The 18,111-nt window shown below is 42.8% G+C and overlaps 1 protein-coding gene across 2 annotated transcripts in view; it reads right to left on the reverse strand.

Moving 5' to 3' along the window:
- Positions 1-4,691: 4,691 nt before the first annotated feature.
- Positions 4,692-18,111, reverse strand: part of LOC118397517 (CXADR-like membrane protein) — a 99,299-nt gene continuing 85,879 nt past the window's right edge. For both annotated transcript variants that reach the window (XM_035792368.2, XM_035792369.2), the window contains exons 4-7: positions 16,060-16,227; positions 12,662-12,784; positions 11,976-12,117; positions 4,692-11,151 (exon numbers count right to left, since the gene is read on the reverse strand). In XM_035792368.2, coding sequence (XP_035648261.1) covers positions 10,803-11,151; positions 11,976-12,117; positions 12,662-12,784; positions 16,060-16,227 — 782 coding nt within the window. In that variant the 3' untranslated portion in view covers positions 4,692-10,802. The remainder of the gene's footprint in view (positions 11,152-11,975; positions 12,118-12,661; positions 12,785-16,059; positions 16,228-18,111) is intronic.

Genomic DNA, 18,111 nt, shown 5'->3' on the forward strand with positions numbered 1-18,111 from the left:
TTTCTGTCACTAGAAGGAGAGGTTGTTTTCCCACGTTGGTTTTGTCCCTGCTGAAAGAAGGAAGGAGACGCTCTTGAACAAACCCTCCTCAGCCGACTCCTCCAGCCTCAGTTGCGGGATGAGGTGTCCTAAGGCCATGATGTTTATCGCAACACATGCACACTGTGTTTACAAACAGCCTACTGATGACGAGGGCGCACTTCGAGAGACAAGCCTATCGCACTATAAAGGACTAATAAAAATGAGTGTTGGTACTGTCGCTTTTATATTGTGGTCCCCCTCCATCCAAGCTCCTTGTCACAGCATCCTATACGCTCTACTCCCTGCCGAAAAGTATAATTGGGACGCTGAGGCGCAGTTGGTGCCACGCGTCACACAAAACGCTTCATTGGAGTCGAGCAACCACTTATTCCAAATGATGAGACAGAATCATTATAGAGGACCGCGCGCCACTGTAGAGTGAGAATTCTTTGTTTGTTTGATAATGGATCTGATGAGTCCCTGTTTCAAATATGTTGATTTCGTTAGAACTTTGAAAACGTAAATGAATGTTTATTTAAACAATTCTTATTTGCTTGACCTGATGCTGTCTGTCACCCCAAACTTGACACAGGGTAGGCTACCACAGACTTTCTTTTATGTTTCGACCTGAGATTCAGCCAATGACTCTAACTAAATACATCTGAATCCCCTCAGGTCTAAATGCTTCTCGCCCATTATGTTTGCACCATGTCAATGAACGCGGGATTTGGCTAGAAAATGTACCTCAATCCAGGGATGGAAGGTGTCCCTGTACTCCTAATTATCCCATTATCTGAAATGCAAAATCGAGAAGATTGAAACACTGCTAGTTTTTCATTATACTTGCGTTTTCGTCCTCATGCAAGGCTAGATAATTCGAAAGCAACATATTGGATTTCACAACACTTCTGGTACTCACCCCAATCCTACTGTAGGTGTTGAAATTTCATGGAATCCAATTGGCTGCTTTAGGACATTTTTTCCAGTGTGCGTGTTGATTGTTTGTCTAGCTCTCACCCATCCTCACCTCTTCTCCACCTCAAGTAAGAAATTGCTATCAGCTCCTAGCCTTAGCCAATCTGACTGTCCCCATTCACCTCACCCCTGTATATGAACTAGCCATGCTGTCTCTTCAGGCCCTGATTTGCTAGTCAGCATGACCCTCACTCTCCAAGGGTTAGCTTTGTCCAGTTTGTGAGCATGGGTGGACCAACAGATGTAGGATTTTAATTTGAGCCAGTTTGCAACAGCAGGAAATGTGAATTATTTGGTGGATTATAATAAATGGACTGAAATTTCAAAGTGGAAATTACAAACTTCAGAAGCCTTTTTAAACTTCAAATATACTACAAGTTTGCAGGAAAGCTCTCCTGCAACAGCGTGATCAAATGAAGATCCTACATCTGTACATACACCCAGAATCAACTCATGCTGTACCCCACATGACATACTGTATGCTATCTGTCATAGACTAGCCTATGGTTAGAAAATAGAATACTTCTCATACAGAATTCTGCTGTCTGTCACTAATAGTGTAATCCTCACAGCTCTGCTGATTTTTGTAGCTTTCCTGAGGAGTCTCAGATCAATTACTTTACTGTGGGAGGATAGCCTGGTCATCACTTGTATTCAATTAGCTCTCCTCCATTGAACTGCATGGAGTCAGCTCAGCATCTGCCAAATACACGTCTTAAGGGCCCAGAATAATTTGATTATGAATCCGCATGGCATGCCAATTTGGCCTAGGCCTACTCTTACTTTTCTGCACTCTGCCACATTAGGATATTTTATTCACTGCTTTAATGTATAATTAGGCCACACAAACAATGTTTTTTTTACTTTATAGATCTTAATGTAACAAGTGCTCTACTTTTTTGTTTAGCATCAATAAGGCTTTGTGAATTAATTAGAATCTCACAGATGAAGCCTAACGCCAATGGCTTAATTAAAGCACATTTATGTTTGACCAATGGCTCCTAAAAGTCCCATGGGCAATCCTTTTCCCAAAAGAACATATTGGGAAACAAAACTTTTGTAGCTGGAAAAGATTCCCCGATATTGTGCAGTTCACACACAGGTCAAAAGGAATGTTGGCCACCCAAAGAAGCTAAGGAGAAGGACGAATGAGGAAGAGAAGGCAGGAACCACCTGGAATAAGGTCATGAAAACTACCGAGAACAAAGTTTTCTGGAGATGCACCATTGATGCACATTACTCCACTAAGAGCTAAAAGGAATAAGTCAAGTAATTATCTTCCTTTTAGCACTATGAGCAGGGCAAAATCAAGAAGAATAGTATCAAGGAGTAAATTGTGAGCAATTGAGTGTCTTCAGACTGGAATGTTGTCTGCACAGTTCATCTGGATGAAGGGGGAGTTGGGGACTCTTGATTTAAAAAGGGAATTATAATGCCATGTGGATGTTAAAAATAGCATCCTATTAACCTCTCCATTTGACTTTATGGCAGCGCTGTAATTAGTGTAGTCGTCAGACAGTGAAATGTGCTTGAGATGCGGGTCACAGTGCAATACCCATTATCCACTGAGAATCACTGAGAGAACTGAGAGGCAGACAGACATCGTTAAAAGTCTACGATGTGTGTGTTAAGTTTGACACAACCTTCAGACAAATGTATCAATTGCTCAATAGTCTTCTTTCACCACCTTTTTGGCTTTTATACAGAGCTGTAACCCTGGTGAGCGAGGCTTTGTTTTCTATACAGCAGCAGTTACCATTTTAGATGGGAATCAATGGGCAGATGGCAGATGGCTACCAATTGTCCTTTAGGAAGAAGATATTCTGGTCCAGATAGATACATGACCATGATAGTTGCATGTGGGTTGTCAAAGTATATGTGTGTGCCCAGTGGGTACATACTTGGCCTATATCATCATGCTCTTATCAATGCCATTCTATTATAAAATTGTACAGGCATATGTCATATGTCATATGTCGATAAGCTCGGTCGTGACTTTTTTCATGCGGCAGGTAATTCATCTGCATGAAATGGTTGGATGGAAACGTGGTTTGTGACAACCATGATACCTCTGGAGGTGGCCATATTATGGACCACCAGAGGGAGCCACAACCAAAGCTATTCATGCCGTCACTGTTTCCATCCCAATTCCCACCACCACCATACTGTAGTCCACATAGTAATATGTGGTCACTAATCACCTTGAGGATTTGTGATAAACTAATTAAGTGGCTCATTTATGTTATTGGCTGATTTCTTGGTTTAAAATGTGCATGGCTGTTATCACATTAGGGTCCAGCAGCATCATCACAGATGGAGCAGTTTTCACTGAGATCTTCAATCAACACCAGGGGGCACAATTCTATAACTGATTAACAGAAACATATTTTCGGTGCTCCAATTATGTACTATGGCAATCTACATACATTAACTTTCAAGATTACCACAGGAATAGAAAACACAATGTTACTTTAAATGGTTCTAACATAAATATGATAAATATGAGTCATTGTGTCCTTATCTCGATGACGAATATCTTATTCCGATTTCTTTTGCCATAAGAAAATGTAATCCAATCTTATTCAACAGCCAAATAAGGTTTGATAACATTTTCCCATGGCAAAATCGAGATAAGGACACAAGGACTCATCTTTATCATAGTTATGTTAGAACCCATTAGAGTAACATTGTGTTTTCTATTCCCGTGGTAATCCATTATAGTATTCCACACTAGGACTGGAATCGCCTTTTTCAATTTCAACATTTTTCTAAAATGAGAGACATACAATGGCCAGTGCTTGTGTTATTGATTTTTACGCCAGATAATTTGATTTTGATGCTGAAGTGTGTATGTGTATGTATGTGTACATGTGTTTACATAATGTGTACATATGTTTTTCTGTGTCTGATGGGGTGTGTGAGTGTCATCACACACGGTTAATCCTGTGGAATCAAAGAGCACAGAGGCATGGAGCAGAGTAGAGAAATGTGATGTCGGCTTGAAAATCTGAATCAATCTTGTTGGATATGCATGAGGGGCTCTGGATTATGCTAATGTTTAAACAAATAGGATCAGCTACAAGCAGATGTCAGATAACACAGTCTAATATGTGGTATGTAGCCAAACCAATACCCATTTTATTGCTCTCATATCTACAGTACATTCACTTTTATATCTCTTACCATTTACTTGAGGAATATATTCCATAATCATTGTTTGTCGTGATTTGTTAGCAGACATATTTTTGTACGATACCTGTGTTCTATGAATAATATATAAAATTCACCCATTATCTATGGATCCGGTAGACATGTATACTTCATTTTGGCAGTTCAATAAATTGTTAACATAGGAAGACATTTTCTGAGGGAAAATGATAAATGTCAGTCAATAAAAGGCTGACAGGTCAATAGATATCTTGGATCTTCCTGCAATAGGCATAACTGTCACATCCATGGGCCTGGAGAGTAGCACTTAGGGTGAAGCCTCTGCTACGGCCGTCGATTACCATTCTGTCACTGGGAAACTGGAGATCATGAGCCCTATTAGCAACACAGAGAAATGTGGTCCCTAGCACTCTCACCTTGAGTCACCAGTATAATAACATTACAATGTCACACACATGAGAGGCAGCTGCTATCGAATGTCAGTTTCACTGCTAGCGTTTGCCTTGATTGAAGCAAAAAAAGCCATATAACTTGTCATTGTATATTTTATTTGCAAAGGAAATAGTAATAACTCAGAAGTCGTAAAAATATACATTTTTTACTTGTGATATTTACATGGATTGTTTTTGTCAAACAAACTGTACCGCTTTAAAAAACCAAAGAGAAGCGACTGTGAAGAAGATGACAGATGAGTGAAAAGTAAAGAGAGGTTTATATTTCCTTTTATCATGCCGTGCTGAGCTGTCTGTCTGACATCCAGACAAGGTCGTTACAGACAAAGCCAAACCCCCCATCCCCCAACCCTCAACCACGATGAGCACAGCACACAAAAGTGAAAAGTACATGGATTCAGAAGAACCAAAACAGAAAACAAAATAAAGCTTCATAAAACATTCTGTGATATATATTTACAATAACATGATTTTAGCCAAATACAGGTATACGTTTACATCAAAGCAAAGCATTCCCCTCATCTGCTCGATGACCTTTGACATGCAGCTCCCTTAGCGTTCCTCCTTTCTGTGATGGACTTCCACCCCTCCACTTTCAGATTGTCACAATGCATCATGTTCCTGTACCAGAGGCTGGCCAAACACAGTCTGAGCTTCAATCTGTCATGCTGGACTGCTTGTCCCAAAAACTGCTAAAGAACACAAACATGGTGGCTACATGATATTCATATAATATAATGCAGGATAATCAGAATCATGAATCATTTCCCTTACATTTGAATGCTGATAACATTAGAGTGGTGCCACTTTAAGAACCATTTTTGAGTGTGTTGCAAATCTGGGGTGGAGAGAAAGCCTAGTTTAAATTCCCGACTGCTCAGACAAAAGCCTATCAGGATTCATTTGGTGAAGTAGGTTTGACAGTCCACAAAGCTGGCACAGATGAGGAGAAGCAACGTGAGGGCTCGTAAACTGGGGAATTTGCCACCTGAGACCTCCAGTTGCTGGAAGGCAAATCAAAAAGCCGGAGGAATTTAAGACAATGTATTCTATCCTCCACCGGGCTGCTCCTGTAGGCAGTGGAGGGAGTTTAAATGGAGGAGCCTAGAGCTCTGGCTCGATTTTAATCTTGTTGTACGTCCCCTCCTCTCCAAGGTTCCCTTGAAAACTGTGTAAGAGCATCTGTTTTTGAGAATGATAAGACACATAGCACTGTTTGTGTGTGTGTGTATTGTCTCCTGGGCTATGCAATGGTTATTTTTGTGCTCCCTTTGATGGGCAGGACCATCAGTCAGTCATAATGCCCCCTGACATTCCCTCCATCAAATTTATTCTAAAGGAACAGAAATAACAAGTCTGACTATTTCGGCTTTCGGTTCACTGTGTACTGTGTGGTGTGTGTGTGTGATGGGAAGCTGTCATTACACAAATAGACCAGTGCATGGCTATATTAAAAGACAGCATTACCAGGCAGATAGCATGCGAGCGGCTTCCAGAGGACTAGATGAGTATGAATTATGGACAGGCATTGTCTCGAGACACCACTAGCACTAGCGAAAATAAGATTACTGCCTGTGAAACTGAATTGAATTCAATAATAGGCATATACTATACTGTCACAGAAACTAAAATAAACACTGTGTCTGCACTGATGCCTTATCCATTCAGATAGGATATGCCTGGCTGGTCCCCCTATCCTACTCCTTTGAATGAGCGGCTAACGTGAGAATGTGTGGGTGAGGCCCTGAAGGTCTGTATCGAACTAAAACACATCAGCTTCCCTGGCCCAATACAAACCATCTTGTTCTCTTTGAAAAGGCATTTCTTTCCTCATTGGACATCTTAACACCACCAGCAACACCACCACCACCTTGTCTGTTAAATTAAATGACATCATGTGTGTATATCTATCTGTATGTACAATATAAAACAACACTATGACTACATAATGTACATTACTCCATTGGCATAGATCGTTGTCTCGTTAAGGAGATGTACACTCTCTGCATTGTGATTGGGTTACATATAATCACACATGTTTGGCTTAGGCCCCTCTAGTTTGGCTGTAGATTCCCAAAGCTGGATTAACACAGATAACTCAAACCACTTGTGCATTCACGATAAGGACAGAGAAAGAAACCGTCAAAGGGGATAGGGATTGCAAAGGCACACTAAATTGCCTACTTGTCCTTTTTTTCTAAACTTTCATTCAAACTACACTGTACAACAAATGGGATGGCTGATGCCAAAGCCTGGCCAACGTACTGAGCAGCCATAAACACAATGAGACAGTAATTGAGTGCCACTCTGTTGTTGTGGATCCAAGGAGAGTACCTTCCATGGGTGGAACCATGCATACTGTACAATACAAGTCACTAAAGTCATACTCCTTCCTCCATTCCCTCATCCACAGTATTTGGGGGATTAACTTCAAGGTAATATGTGCCTCTGTACCGATCTTTGACTTCCTTCCATTCAGTACCTTATAAAGCAAAGCAAATAGTAGTGACCATCTTTGTTCAACACACATTCATGGTGTTTTTGACAGGCTTTGATTTCAGTAACATTGCTAAACAGTGGAGGTAAATAAAATAGTTTAAAAAAGCAATGATGACCCATCCTGGGGATTGGTGGCACTTCTTCAGGCTGAGACACAACCGTCACTTGAGTGGGTTGAGTCACTGATGTGATCTTCCTGTCCGGGTTGGCACCCCCCCTTGGGTTGTGCCGTGGGGGAGATCTTTATGGGCTATACTCGGCCTTGTCTCAAGATGGTAAGTTGGTGGTTGAAGATATCCCTCTAGTGGTGTGGGGGCTATGCTTTGGCAAAGTGGGTGGGGTTATATCCTGCCTGTTTGGCCCTGTCCGGGGGTATCATCGGACGGGGCCACAGTGTCTCCCGACCCCTTCTGTCTCAGTCTCCAGTATTTATGCTGCAGTACTTTATGTGTCGGGGGCTACAGTCAATCTGTTATATCTGGAGTATTTCTCCTGTCTTATCCGGTGTCCTGTGTGAATTTAAGTATGCTCTCTCTAATTCTCTTTTTTTTTCTTTCTTTCTTTCTTTCTTTCTTTCTTTCTTTCTTTCTTTCTTTCTTTCTTTCTCTCCCTCTCTCTCGGAGGACCTGGGCCCTATCACCATGCCCCAGGACTACCTGGCCCGATTACTTTTTGCTGGCCCCAGTCCACCTGGTCATGCTGCTGCTCCAGTTTCAACTGTTCTGCCTGCGGCTATGGAACCTGTTCACCAGACGTGCTACCTGTCCCAGACCTGCCGTTTACAACTCTCTAGAGACAGCAGGAACGGTAGAGATGCTCTGAATGAACGGCTATGAAAAGCCAACTGACATTTACTCCTGAGGTGCTGACCTGTTGCACTCTCGACAACCACTGTGATTATTATTATTTGACCCTGCTTGTCATCTATGAACATTTGAACATCTTGGCCATGTTCTGTTATAATCTCTACCCGGCATAGCCAGAAGAGGACTGGCCACCCCTCATAGCCTGGTTTCTCTCTAGGTTTCTTCCTAGTTTCTGACCTTTCTAGGGAGATTTTCCTAGCTACCGTGCTTCTACACCTGCATTGCTTGCTGTTTGGGGTTTTAGGCTGGGTTTATGTACAGTACTTTGTGACATCAGCTGATGTAAGCAGGGCTTTATAAATCAATTTGATTGATTTATTTGAAACTGTGTCACCCTTCACAACCTGTCCAGACATGCCCGGGTGGGGGGAGTAAAATAGAAATAGAAGAGATACTATGCCCCCTTGTCTTAAAGCTATTCTTATCCAGTATATTCAGTCATGTATCTCTATGTACTGTACTTTAACACCTAATTCACCCATATGTTAATTTGGGGAGGAGTTTACATACTATATGGGATGATAACTCCAGTCCTCACACTTTTTCCCCAGCCCCAGCCAACACACCTGACTTCAATAATCAACTAATCATGATCTTCAGTTTACATGCAAATAGTTTAATCAGCTGTGTTTGCTAAGGATGGGGGGAAAGTGTGACACCACTACAGACCCGGGAGGCCAGAATTGTCGATCACTGATGTAGAATATCCACAGAGCTGAGAGAGAGGATGTGGGGAGAAAAATAAAAGTTTCAGCAGAACTCAAGCTACCATGTCAGTGATACATCCTATGAATGTGGCTAACGTTTCTCCTGTTGAGAAAAGCAGATGAGCTGTTCTCTGAATGGGGTCAGGACCATGGAACATGGTGTGTCTTAGATGTCGTCGTGGAGTCCGTAAAGCATCACAGACCGTCTGCAGCACAGGAGGCTGCTGAGGGGAGAACGACTCCTAATAATGGCTGGAATGGAGTGAATTCAATAGTATCAAACACATGGAAAGCATTGGTGTTTCTCAAAATACATACTACCATGCTTCGAGCACGCAAATTGGAGAAGGGGAGAGTCGGAGTATGAGTCCAAATCAAAGTATGTGAAATGGAGCACAGAGGGCACTTCTCAAATGAGTTTGTACATAGTTGGAAGCGTGCATCGATGCAAGCTTCAACAGAAATGATGCAAAGAAATATGACGCAACCACGTAAAAAATGACACAACATTTCTTGAAATCCATTATTTGAGCTGAATCGAGAGAAAATACACTCTGACTTCAGTATGAAATGTTGCCTATTCTCATCTCATATGTTGCATGACTACAATATTTTATCTTGATAGGTTAATAAATACATGCTGTGTTATTTTTGGCATGTTTACCTGCCTACGTATCGTAGAATGCAAGCCCATAATAAGTCAATAGGGCAAACTGGTTAGCTACTACTGTTAGCTCGCCAGATAGCCACAAAGATTGTTAGCTTAGCAACCCACAAAGAATTGACATCTACCTTGTATAACATTAGCTTTAGGTTATTTTTTCCTGTTAAACTATGTGGTTAGCTACATTATTACGATTCACATATAGCTAGCGGATAGTTATGAAGTAAAACATTTGCTTTGTGTATATCTTGTTTAATCTCTATTGCCATTGTCTTGTCTGGAAGAAGGTTCAGTGAATGGGTAAATCCATAGTAATTTAATAGAGCTAGCTATAACATTAGTCTTAGGTCATTTTTGCCTGTTAAACTATGTGGCTAACTAGAGTACTACGATTCACATATATCTAGTTGATAATTATTAGGTAAAACGTTTGTTTTATTTATATCTTGTTGCGTCTATTGTTGCCATTGTCCTGGCTGGAAAAGGTTCAGTGATTGGGGAGATGCAGTGTGAGGTAATACAGTAGGGGGAGTGGGAGTGCTTCTCAAATATAATGTTTTATGTGTTCTCCACACTCTCGTCCTCACAAGAACGTACTTGAGAGAACATCACTCGGAGCATGAGAGTGTAGAGTACGGTAGTATACATATTGAGAAATTCCCCATGTGTTTGATGTGTTCGATACCATTTCATTTATTCCATGCCAGCTATTTCTATGAGCCCGTCCTCCTCAAATAAGATGCCACCGGCCACCTGTGGTTTGGAGGGGTGATCTAACGGTTTCTCTCCTCACAGGGAAAACAGTCGGCTATCTGTCAGAGGGCTAGGGGTGTTTTTGGGTGTGTGGTTTGTAGCGGGAAGCTCCAATGTGTCTGCCTGCTTGGATTGGTGTGGTTGGATGAGTCAGAGACACCACAAGGCCAAAATAAAGAGGCTTGTTCTCTCTCAGTATTCCATGCCCTCATCCCTCCGTCAGCACCTGGCTCTGACTTTGGATCTCTCTTTTCTCATCCCGTCCCTTCTTTCTTCCTTTTTCTCTGCACTCCTCCCGTCCTTTTGATTTGATAAATAAATAAAAGCTCCACTCTGGTTTTCCTTCCACCTCACCGCACACAGCGCTGTGCTCGCTCACTGCTTCCCATACCTTCAAAGTTGAAAGAAAAGTGTAAAAATAAGTTCTTTAGCCGAGAGACATAAACAGAAATGTTCTGTCTCAGGTTTTTAGTTTAGTTTAGTTGTTTTTTATTCAGTAGGGGCAAGCATTTCTTATTTTCCCTTTTTAAGTATGCATTCATTAAAAGTTTTGGGATTTCTATTATTTATTATTTTAATTACATCCTTTTACTAGTTGCATTTCGTTGTTTAACAGAAGAGTTTGTGTCTTTGAAGGGGTGGGGGGAGGGGTGGGTCTTATGCTTCAACACAGCCAGGATGGACTCTCTTCTACTTCCTACACAGTTTGAAAGGCCTTGTTCTGGGCAGGGACCATGAGAGTTGGGGGAGTTGGCCCAGAGATCTGGTTCCTGGAGTTGATGTTGTATTTGGGGGTGCCGGGGGGCTCAGGGGTCTTGTTGGGTGGTACCACTGTGGTGTAGGCTGGGGGGGACTGTGGGAAGTCAGGGGGCTGTCCGTTCTCCTTAAGGGCAGCAATGGCTGGGAGGCGAGGGCGGTGCCCGCGGGGTGCGGTGTTGTGCACCATGGACTGTGTTGAGGAGGCCCCGGAGCGGGAGCTGCCAGAGCGGGATGAGGACAGGGAGTTGGGCTTCACCAGTTTGGCCTTGGGAGCCTCTGCATCCTCCCTGTATGGAGACACACAGCAAAACCAAACAAGAGCTACTTAGATTCGACCAATCGCGACTTCAAGCATGCACACAGAGACAAACATAAACTTAGACAAACTCTACAGCCTTTCTGAGGAGAGCCAGTGGAGAAAACTGTCTTGTACAATCAGGGAAAAGGGTTTGGTGATGCTCCACTGCACTGCATTATCATCTGGGTCTGACACAGTGTCTAACTAAATATAGTCTAATTCGTCTGGGTCTAAATCCACCACATTACATTGGCACCACCGTCATCGAGCCCACTTCAGAAAACTACATCACCTAGCCTGCGAGCTCCATCCATTCCTGCCCGCTCAGTGGCTAAACATGGCATGTAAACAGGAAACACCTCCCCGGAGTCTGCATTATTTACTACACAGTCATCCCCAACCAAGCTGCATTATTCATCTGAACACCAACAAATAAGCAGCTACACAGCCTCCAAGCTGTGGCATTTGTTTTTTACTGCTGTAACTAGCCGTGCCATTAGCAGCCCGGAGGCCCCAGTTTACTGTAGATCAACACAGCCTCAATCCACACCCAGGCCCTGCCGCCTTCTAAGGCCTGCTCTGGAAAGGAGAGAAGCTCTGGGCACGGGAGCAGAGAGGTGTGAAAAGAAGGCTCTCAGAAACCAATCAATACTACACTTGACAATGAGGGATTTATTACAGACACACACGCATGTGTACATACACATGCACAGAAGTGGGTGATTTGCTTTAGTACTTTAGTTAGACAGAAAAAAGAGCAAAAGAAGAACAGAAGAAGAAGAAGAGAGAGGAACCAGAAGAAAAATAACTGACCTGATCTCATTGGGAGTCTCCTCCTCCTCATACTTCTTCTTCTCCTTCTTGCGGAAGACGAGCCAGATGATAAGGATGATGAGGAGAACACCAAAGGAGACGCCCACCACAGCACCTGCCAGCACGCCCATCCCTCGAACATCTGTGGAACATCACACATCTGTGACATCAGAAAGGCAGAGAAAAACCACCACAAATGCACCTGCACATACAGTATGCATACCGTACTGTGCACACATGCAAATATTGATGCTTCTCACATAAACAATCCATTTGAAAATAATGGTTTAGTCCCGATAGGTAAATCCTGTAAATTTGTAGATCATACATTTTGCTGGTGTTGTGTGTATTATGTGTTCAGTCCCCTACAAAGCTATGGTATCAAACCATTTATGTTGCTGTGTTAACTTATAAATCATGTCCCCAACAGTTTACCCTGTTGTGACCCTACAATTCATGTGCCTTTCTGGAATTCTATTACTGTGACATTGAAACATGGCTGTTTGGGTGAAGCTGATGACCAATGGCCAATGTTTAAACGGTACCGTCCCCAGTGTTGGTTTACTGAGGCAGAGGGCAGCGGAGGGAGGGGAAACCAATTTTCAGGTGCTGTTGGAAACTACAGTCATTCATCACCATTGTAGCACGGTGTGGTGCGGAGCCGGAGAGCAGCTTTCGCTACTCACACTGCATGGTGACCTCGATGATGCAGTTCTCCTCGCCCACATCATTGCTGGCGGTGCACTTGTAAAAACCTGTACTGTCCTTCGTCAGGTTCCGCAGAGTGACGATCTCTGGATTCTTCAGATCTGTAGGAGAGATAGATAGGCTGTGATTTAAGAACCTGCTCAACCAGAGAAATCTGAGAGGACCGGATAGCCTCAGACAACAACATTGATGTATATGCTGATTCGGTGAGTGAGTTTATTAGCAAGTGCATCGGTGATGTTGTACCCACGGTGACAATTAAAACCTTCCCCAATCAGAAACCGTGGATTGATGGCAGCATTCGCGCAAAACTGAAAGCACGAACCACTGCTTTCAATCATTGCAAGGCGACCAGAAACATGACCGAATACAAAACAGTGTAGTTATTCCCTCCACAAAGCAATCAAACAAGCTAAGCGTCAGTATAGAGACAAAGTAGAGTCACAATTGTGACTCTACTTTGTCTCTATACTATCACAGATTACAAAAAGAAAACCTGCCCCGTCGCGGACATGACGACTTTCTCCCAGACAAATTAAACAACTTCTTTGCTCGCTTTGAGGACTCCTTCACCGCGGCCAACATGAGTAAAACATTTAAACGTGTTAACCCTCGGCAACCCTAGCACCATCCTCAGAGCATGCGCAGACCAGCTGGCTGGTGTGTTTACTGACATATTCAATCAATCCCTATCCCAGTCTGCTGTTCCCACATGCTTCAAGAGGGCCACCATTGTTCCAGTTCCCAAGAAAGCTAAGGTAACTGACCTAAATGAATATCGTGCTTTGAGAGACTAGTCAAGGATCATATCACCTCCACCCTACTTGACACACTAGACCCACTCCAATTTGCTTACCGCCCAATAGGGCCACAGACAGCGCAATCGCAATCAAACTGCACACTGCCCTAACACATATGGACAAGAGGAATACCTATGTAAGAATGCTGTTCATCGATGAAAGCTCAGCATTTAAAAACCATAGTACCCTCCAAACTCGTCATAAAGCTCGAGACACTGGGTCTCCACCCCGCCCTGTGCAACTGGGTCCTGGACTTTCTGACGGGTGCCCGCAGGTGGTGAGGGTAGGAAACAACATCTCCACCCCACTGATCCTCAACACTGGGGCCCCACAAGGGTGCGTTCTCAACCCTCTCCTGTACACCCTGTTCACCCATGACTGCGTGGCCATGCACGCCTCCAAATCAATCATCAAGTTTGGCTTTATTACCAACAACGACGAGACAGCCTACAGGGAGGAGGTGATGGCCCTCGGAGTGTGGTGTCAGGAAAATAACCTCACACTCAACATCAACAAAACAAAGGAGATTATTGTGGACTTCAGGAAAAAGCAGAGAGAGTACCCCCCTATCCACATCGACGGGACAGTAGTGGCGTACACATCACGGACAAACTGAAATGGTCCACCCACACAGACAGCGTAGTGAAGAAGGTGCAACAGCGCCTCTTCAACCTCAGGAGGCTGAAGAAATTTGGCTTGTCACCAAACTTTTACAGATGCACAATCGAGAGCATCCTGTCAGGCTGTATCACCGCCTGGTACGGCAACTGCTCCGCCCACAACCGCAAAGCTCCGCAGAGGGTAGTGAGGTCTGCACAATGCATCACCGGAGGCAAACTACCTGCCCTCCAGGACACCTACACCATCTGGTGTTACAGGAAGGCCAAAACAATCATCAAGGACAACAACCAACCGAGCCACTGCCTGTTCACCCCGCTATCATCCAGAAGGTGAGATCAGTACAGGTGCATCAAAGCTGGGACAGAGAGACTGAAAAGCAGCTTTTATCTCAAGGCCATCAGACTGTTAAACAGCCATCCCTAACATTGAGTGGCTGCTGCCAACATACTGACTCAATCTCTAGCCACTTTAATAATTAAAAATTGGATGTAATAAATGTACTAGTCACTTTAAACAATGCCACTTTATATCATGTTTACATACCATGCATTACTCATCTCATATGTATATACTGTACTCTATACCATCTACTGCATCTTGCCTATGCCGCACGGCCATCACTCATCCATATAATTTATATGTACATATTCTAGATATTACTGCACGGTCGGAACTAGAAGCACAAGCATTTCGCTACACTTGCATTAACATCTGCTAACCATGTGTATGTGACCAATACAATTTGATTTGATTTGTCTGTGGTGCAGTTTGTACATGTATTTACACTTACAACATTACAATTACAGTTAGCATGACCTTGAAGAGTAATTTGATTAACAGCATGTAGTAAATCCTTGCAGTTATGTACTGTACTTCATATCAAAGTCTACTTAGCTCTGATCCACTCCATTCTATGATAATCTAGTATTGAGGTGAAATTGTATTGATGAGTGTTGAGCCTAGTTCGATCTGACTCAGGTCGGTTTTGGGCTAACCATTCCTGTCTGTAATAGTGTGTCAGCTCTGATGTATCACACTTTGTGGGACAGAGCAGGAGATGAACTCGCAAATGTTGATCTTGGCCTCTGAGAGATTGAGTATACTCAGACTCAAGAGTGGCTCTGGTGATTGAAGAGCGGCCCATAGACACTGGGGGAATTTAGGGGAGTTGAAAGAGTTTGTCTGAGAGAACGATTGAGCTTTACTGGGTTAAGAGTCGTTTAGTCATCCCCGTCACAACAGCCACGTAATATTAACATTCACCACTACCAATAAATAATGGCCCATGCCGATTTGTTTTATCGGCCACTGAAAACGAATTAGACTGTACAGGTGTTGTTTCATGGAGGTCATTAACTTCTAGGCTTTTGGCATTGGCACGTGCCATGGCTAATGCGAGTTGAGTGGGGAAAATAGGTGGTAAAAATGAAATGTAATGAAGGCTTGTTGTTCGGGTTCAGGAACATAATTACTAATAATTTTTAGAATGCAAATTGACCGCAAGAAGCCCAAACAGATATAAAACCTTGCTTACATTTGTATACGATCACATATATCCCTCTATTATGCGTGGGAATACTTTTGGACAAATGTTCTAAATAAATATCACTTGGAGCTGATTTGCTGGTGTTTTTACAGTCATTTATGTCCCCATTTTTTAATATGTTTATATATTTTTTTTTAACTTGGGGTGCCAAATAAAATCGCCTGCTGGCCAAATTCGGCCACCAGTTGGGGAACCCTGGTCTGGAAGTGGAGGAAGTTTTGTCGTGTTGTATTGAATCTCCATTACATTTTGGTGTTTCGGAGGCAGACTGGAACTTAGGTGTTTGGGGATCAAATTTCTTCTGGGAAATACTAACATCAAAGTAACATATACTATGTAATATCCTCTTTAGGGGACCCGTGTTACACATACACATGTGTACTTGTGTACTTGTGGACAATCTACTTACCTCTCAGTGCCAGTAGGGGGAGTTTCCCAACACTCTTTCCCTTATCCAGCACCCTCCCCCAATTGTATTTGATAGGGTCTGAGCCGTCACTGGATTTGCAGCTCAGTTTAACGTCACTGCCCTCTAACAGCCTGCCGTCCATCCAGCATCGTGGCTTAGAGGGCTTCACTGTAGAAACAACAGAACAGTAGTTACATAACATAATGACACTATTATACAAAAAAGAAAACAGGATGGTACCTAATATGGATAATGATTAATTCATATAATATGCTGTTTAGCCCAGAGTATGACATACTGTAGCAGCATGTGTAAATGTGAATTAATACAAAAAAGATTCTTGAGTGTAACAATAGCTTGTTTGTTTCTCATGGAAGTCAATGCTGGGATTAAGAGTAGTATTAAAGGCCCAGGCCAAGATCAATAAGTGACTGTGAGTTGGTTTTGAAAGCCTGCAAACAGAGACAGATCAGGAGAGAGCGCTGTGCTCCTGAGTTTCTGTGGCCTGGAGGTCACTAGATGGCCAGCCCTGCTCTAAGCTCTATGGCTGCTTCACAGCAGCTTCTCCAGTCCTCCCTATATCTCCCCCTCATCCCTCAACCCATCCCTCTATCCCTCAACCCATTCCTCAATCTTTTCCTCCTTCCATCCGTCCATCCTCTCCCTCCATCCCTTCCCTTCTAGTCTAACCGGCCTGGTGAACAAACATGCTGCTCACACACTTAGTAAGGGATATAATAAGGGAGCTGAGGAGAGTGCCGGGGATTCTGCAGTTCATCTCACATCTCTGTCAGGGCCAGTTAGGCCGCTCTCTCTGCAACAGGAGCAGCCAGAGCGAGGACACACACTGACACAGAGGCCCAGGCCCAGACCCAGCCAGCAGCCAGCTCCTCTGCCAACCCATTATATTAACATTGGGACTGCGAAAGAAAAATGCAAATGTTCGTCTCTCAAAATCGAAAGTGTCACTGCAAAGCTGATGGCAATTTGTAAAAATCTAAGCGTTAACTCAATGAAATGTCTTTATGGAGGAGAGAGAGAAAAGAGAGAAAGGATTAAGAGACTGTTCCATTAAAGAACCAATAGCCGCCGATTGAACTAATCTCCCATGATGTTTTAATAAATTGCATAGTTTCTGACATTGAGAATGATCTCACTTCCCCCATTGGACTACTAGACGGCTTTGTGGTATTGCTGCTCTCCATTTGCCTGTTTGTCCTTCAAAGCTGTTTGTCTATTCGATGATATACAGAGACATATTTACCACAGAGACAGTTAAAACTAAACCATTTAAAACAGATCCGCCAAGCCTCTGTGTATTGGGGCAATGAAGAAACTAAACCGAACAGAGAATAAAACAACAATGGCGTCTTTGCCTCTGCTAAAGCAGCCCAACTGGCTTTGCCATCATACTTATGAGAGCTGAATTACGGCTCAGAACTCTGTCTGGTGTTTAATAATTAAAAACAGATATAACACATATTAAATCATCATAAAGAGCTTGTCTGCCGCATAATGACAGAAAAAGTATTTTCTTATCATGGTAGCAACATTTTGTCCTAATGTTTAAAGGGGAAGTTCACACATTTTCTCTCTTTCTGTGCTTGTAGCTGACCCCCAAACAGTTTTTAAAAATGTGTTTTGTTACAGAGAAAATTGTTTGTCACAGTCATCACCTGCCATAGACTACAATGCATTATGAAAATGTGTTTAAAACATGTTATAAAATGTTCGAAAACACTCCAAACCACCTCATATTATATCAGAATCTCATTCTGGATAATGTTTCTGCACTCAATTTGGGATTGTCTTTCCACCATGCAATAAATCCATGTTTGAATGATGCTGTTAACAACAACAAAAATATGCAAATATGGATTTATGGGACAGTGGAAATGTTTTCTAAAATTGAGTACAGAGGTGTTATCCAGAATGAGATTCTGATGTAATGGGGATTTGGAGCATTTTATAACATGCTTAAACACATTTTCATAATGCATTGTAGTCTAAGGCAAGTAATGACTCAGCAAAATGTGACAGTCAATTTTCTCT

Source organism: Oncorhynchus keta, chromosome 18 (assembly GCF_023373465.1).
Source record: "Oncorhynchus keta strain PuntledgeMale-10-30-2019 chromosome 18, Oket_V2, whole genome shotgun sequence".
NCBI classification, from domain to species: Eukaryota; Metazoa; Chordata; class Actinopteri; order Salmoniformes; family Salmonidae; genus Oncorhynchus; species Oncorhynchus keta.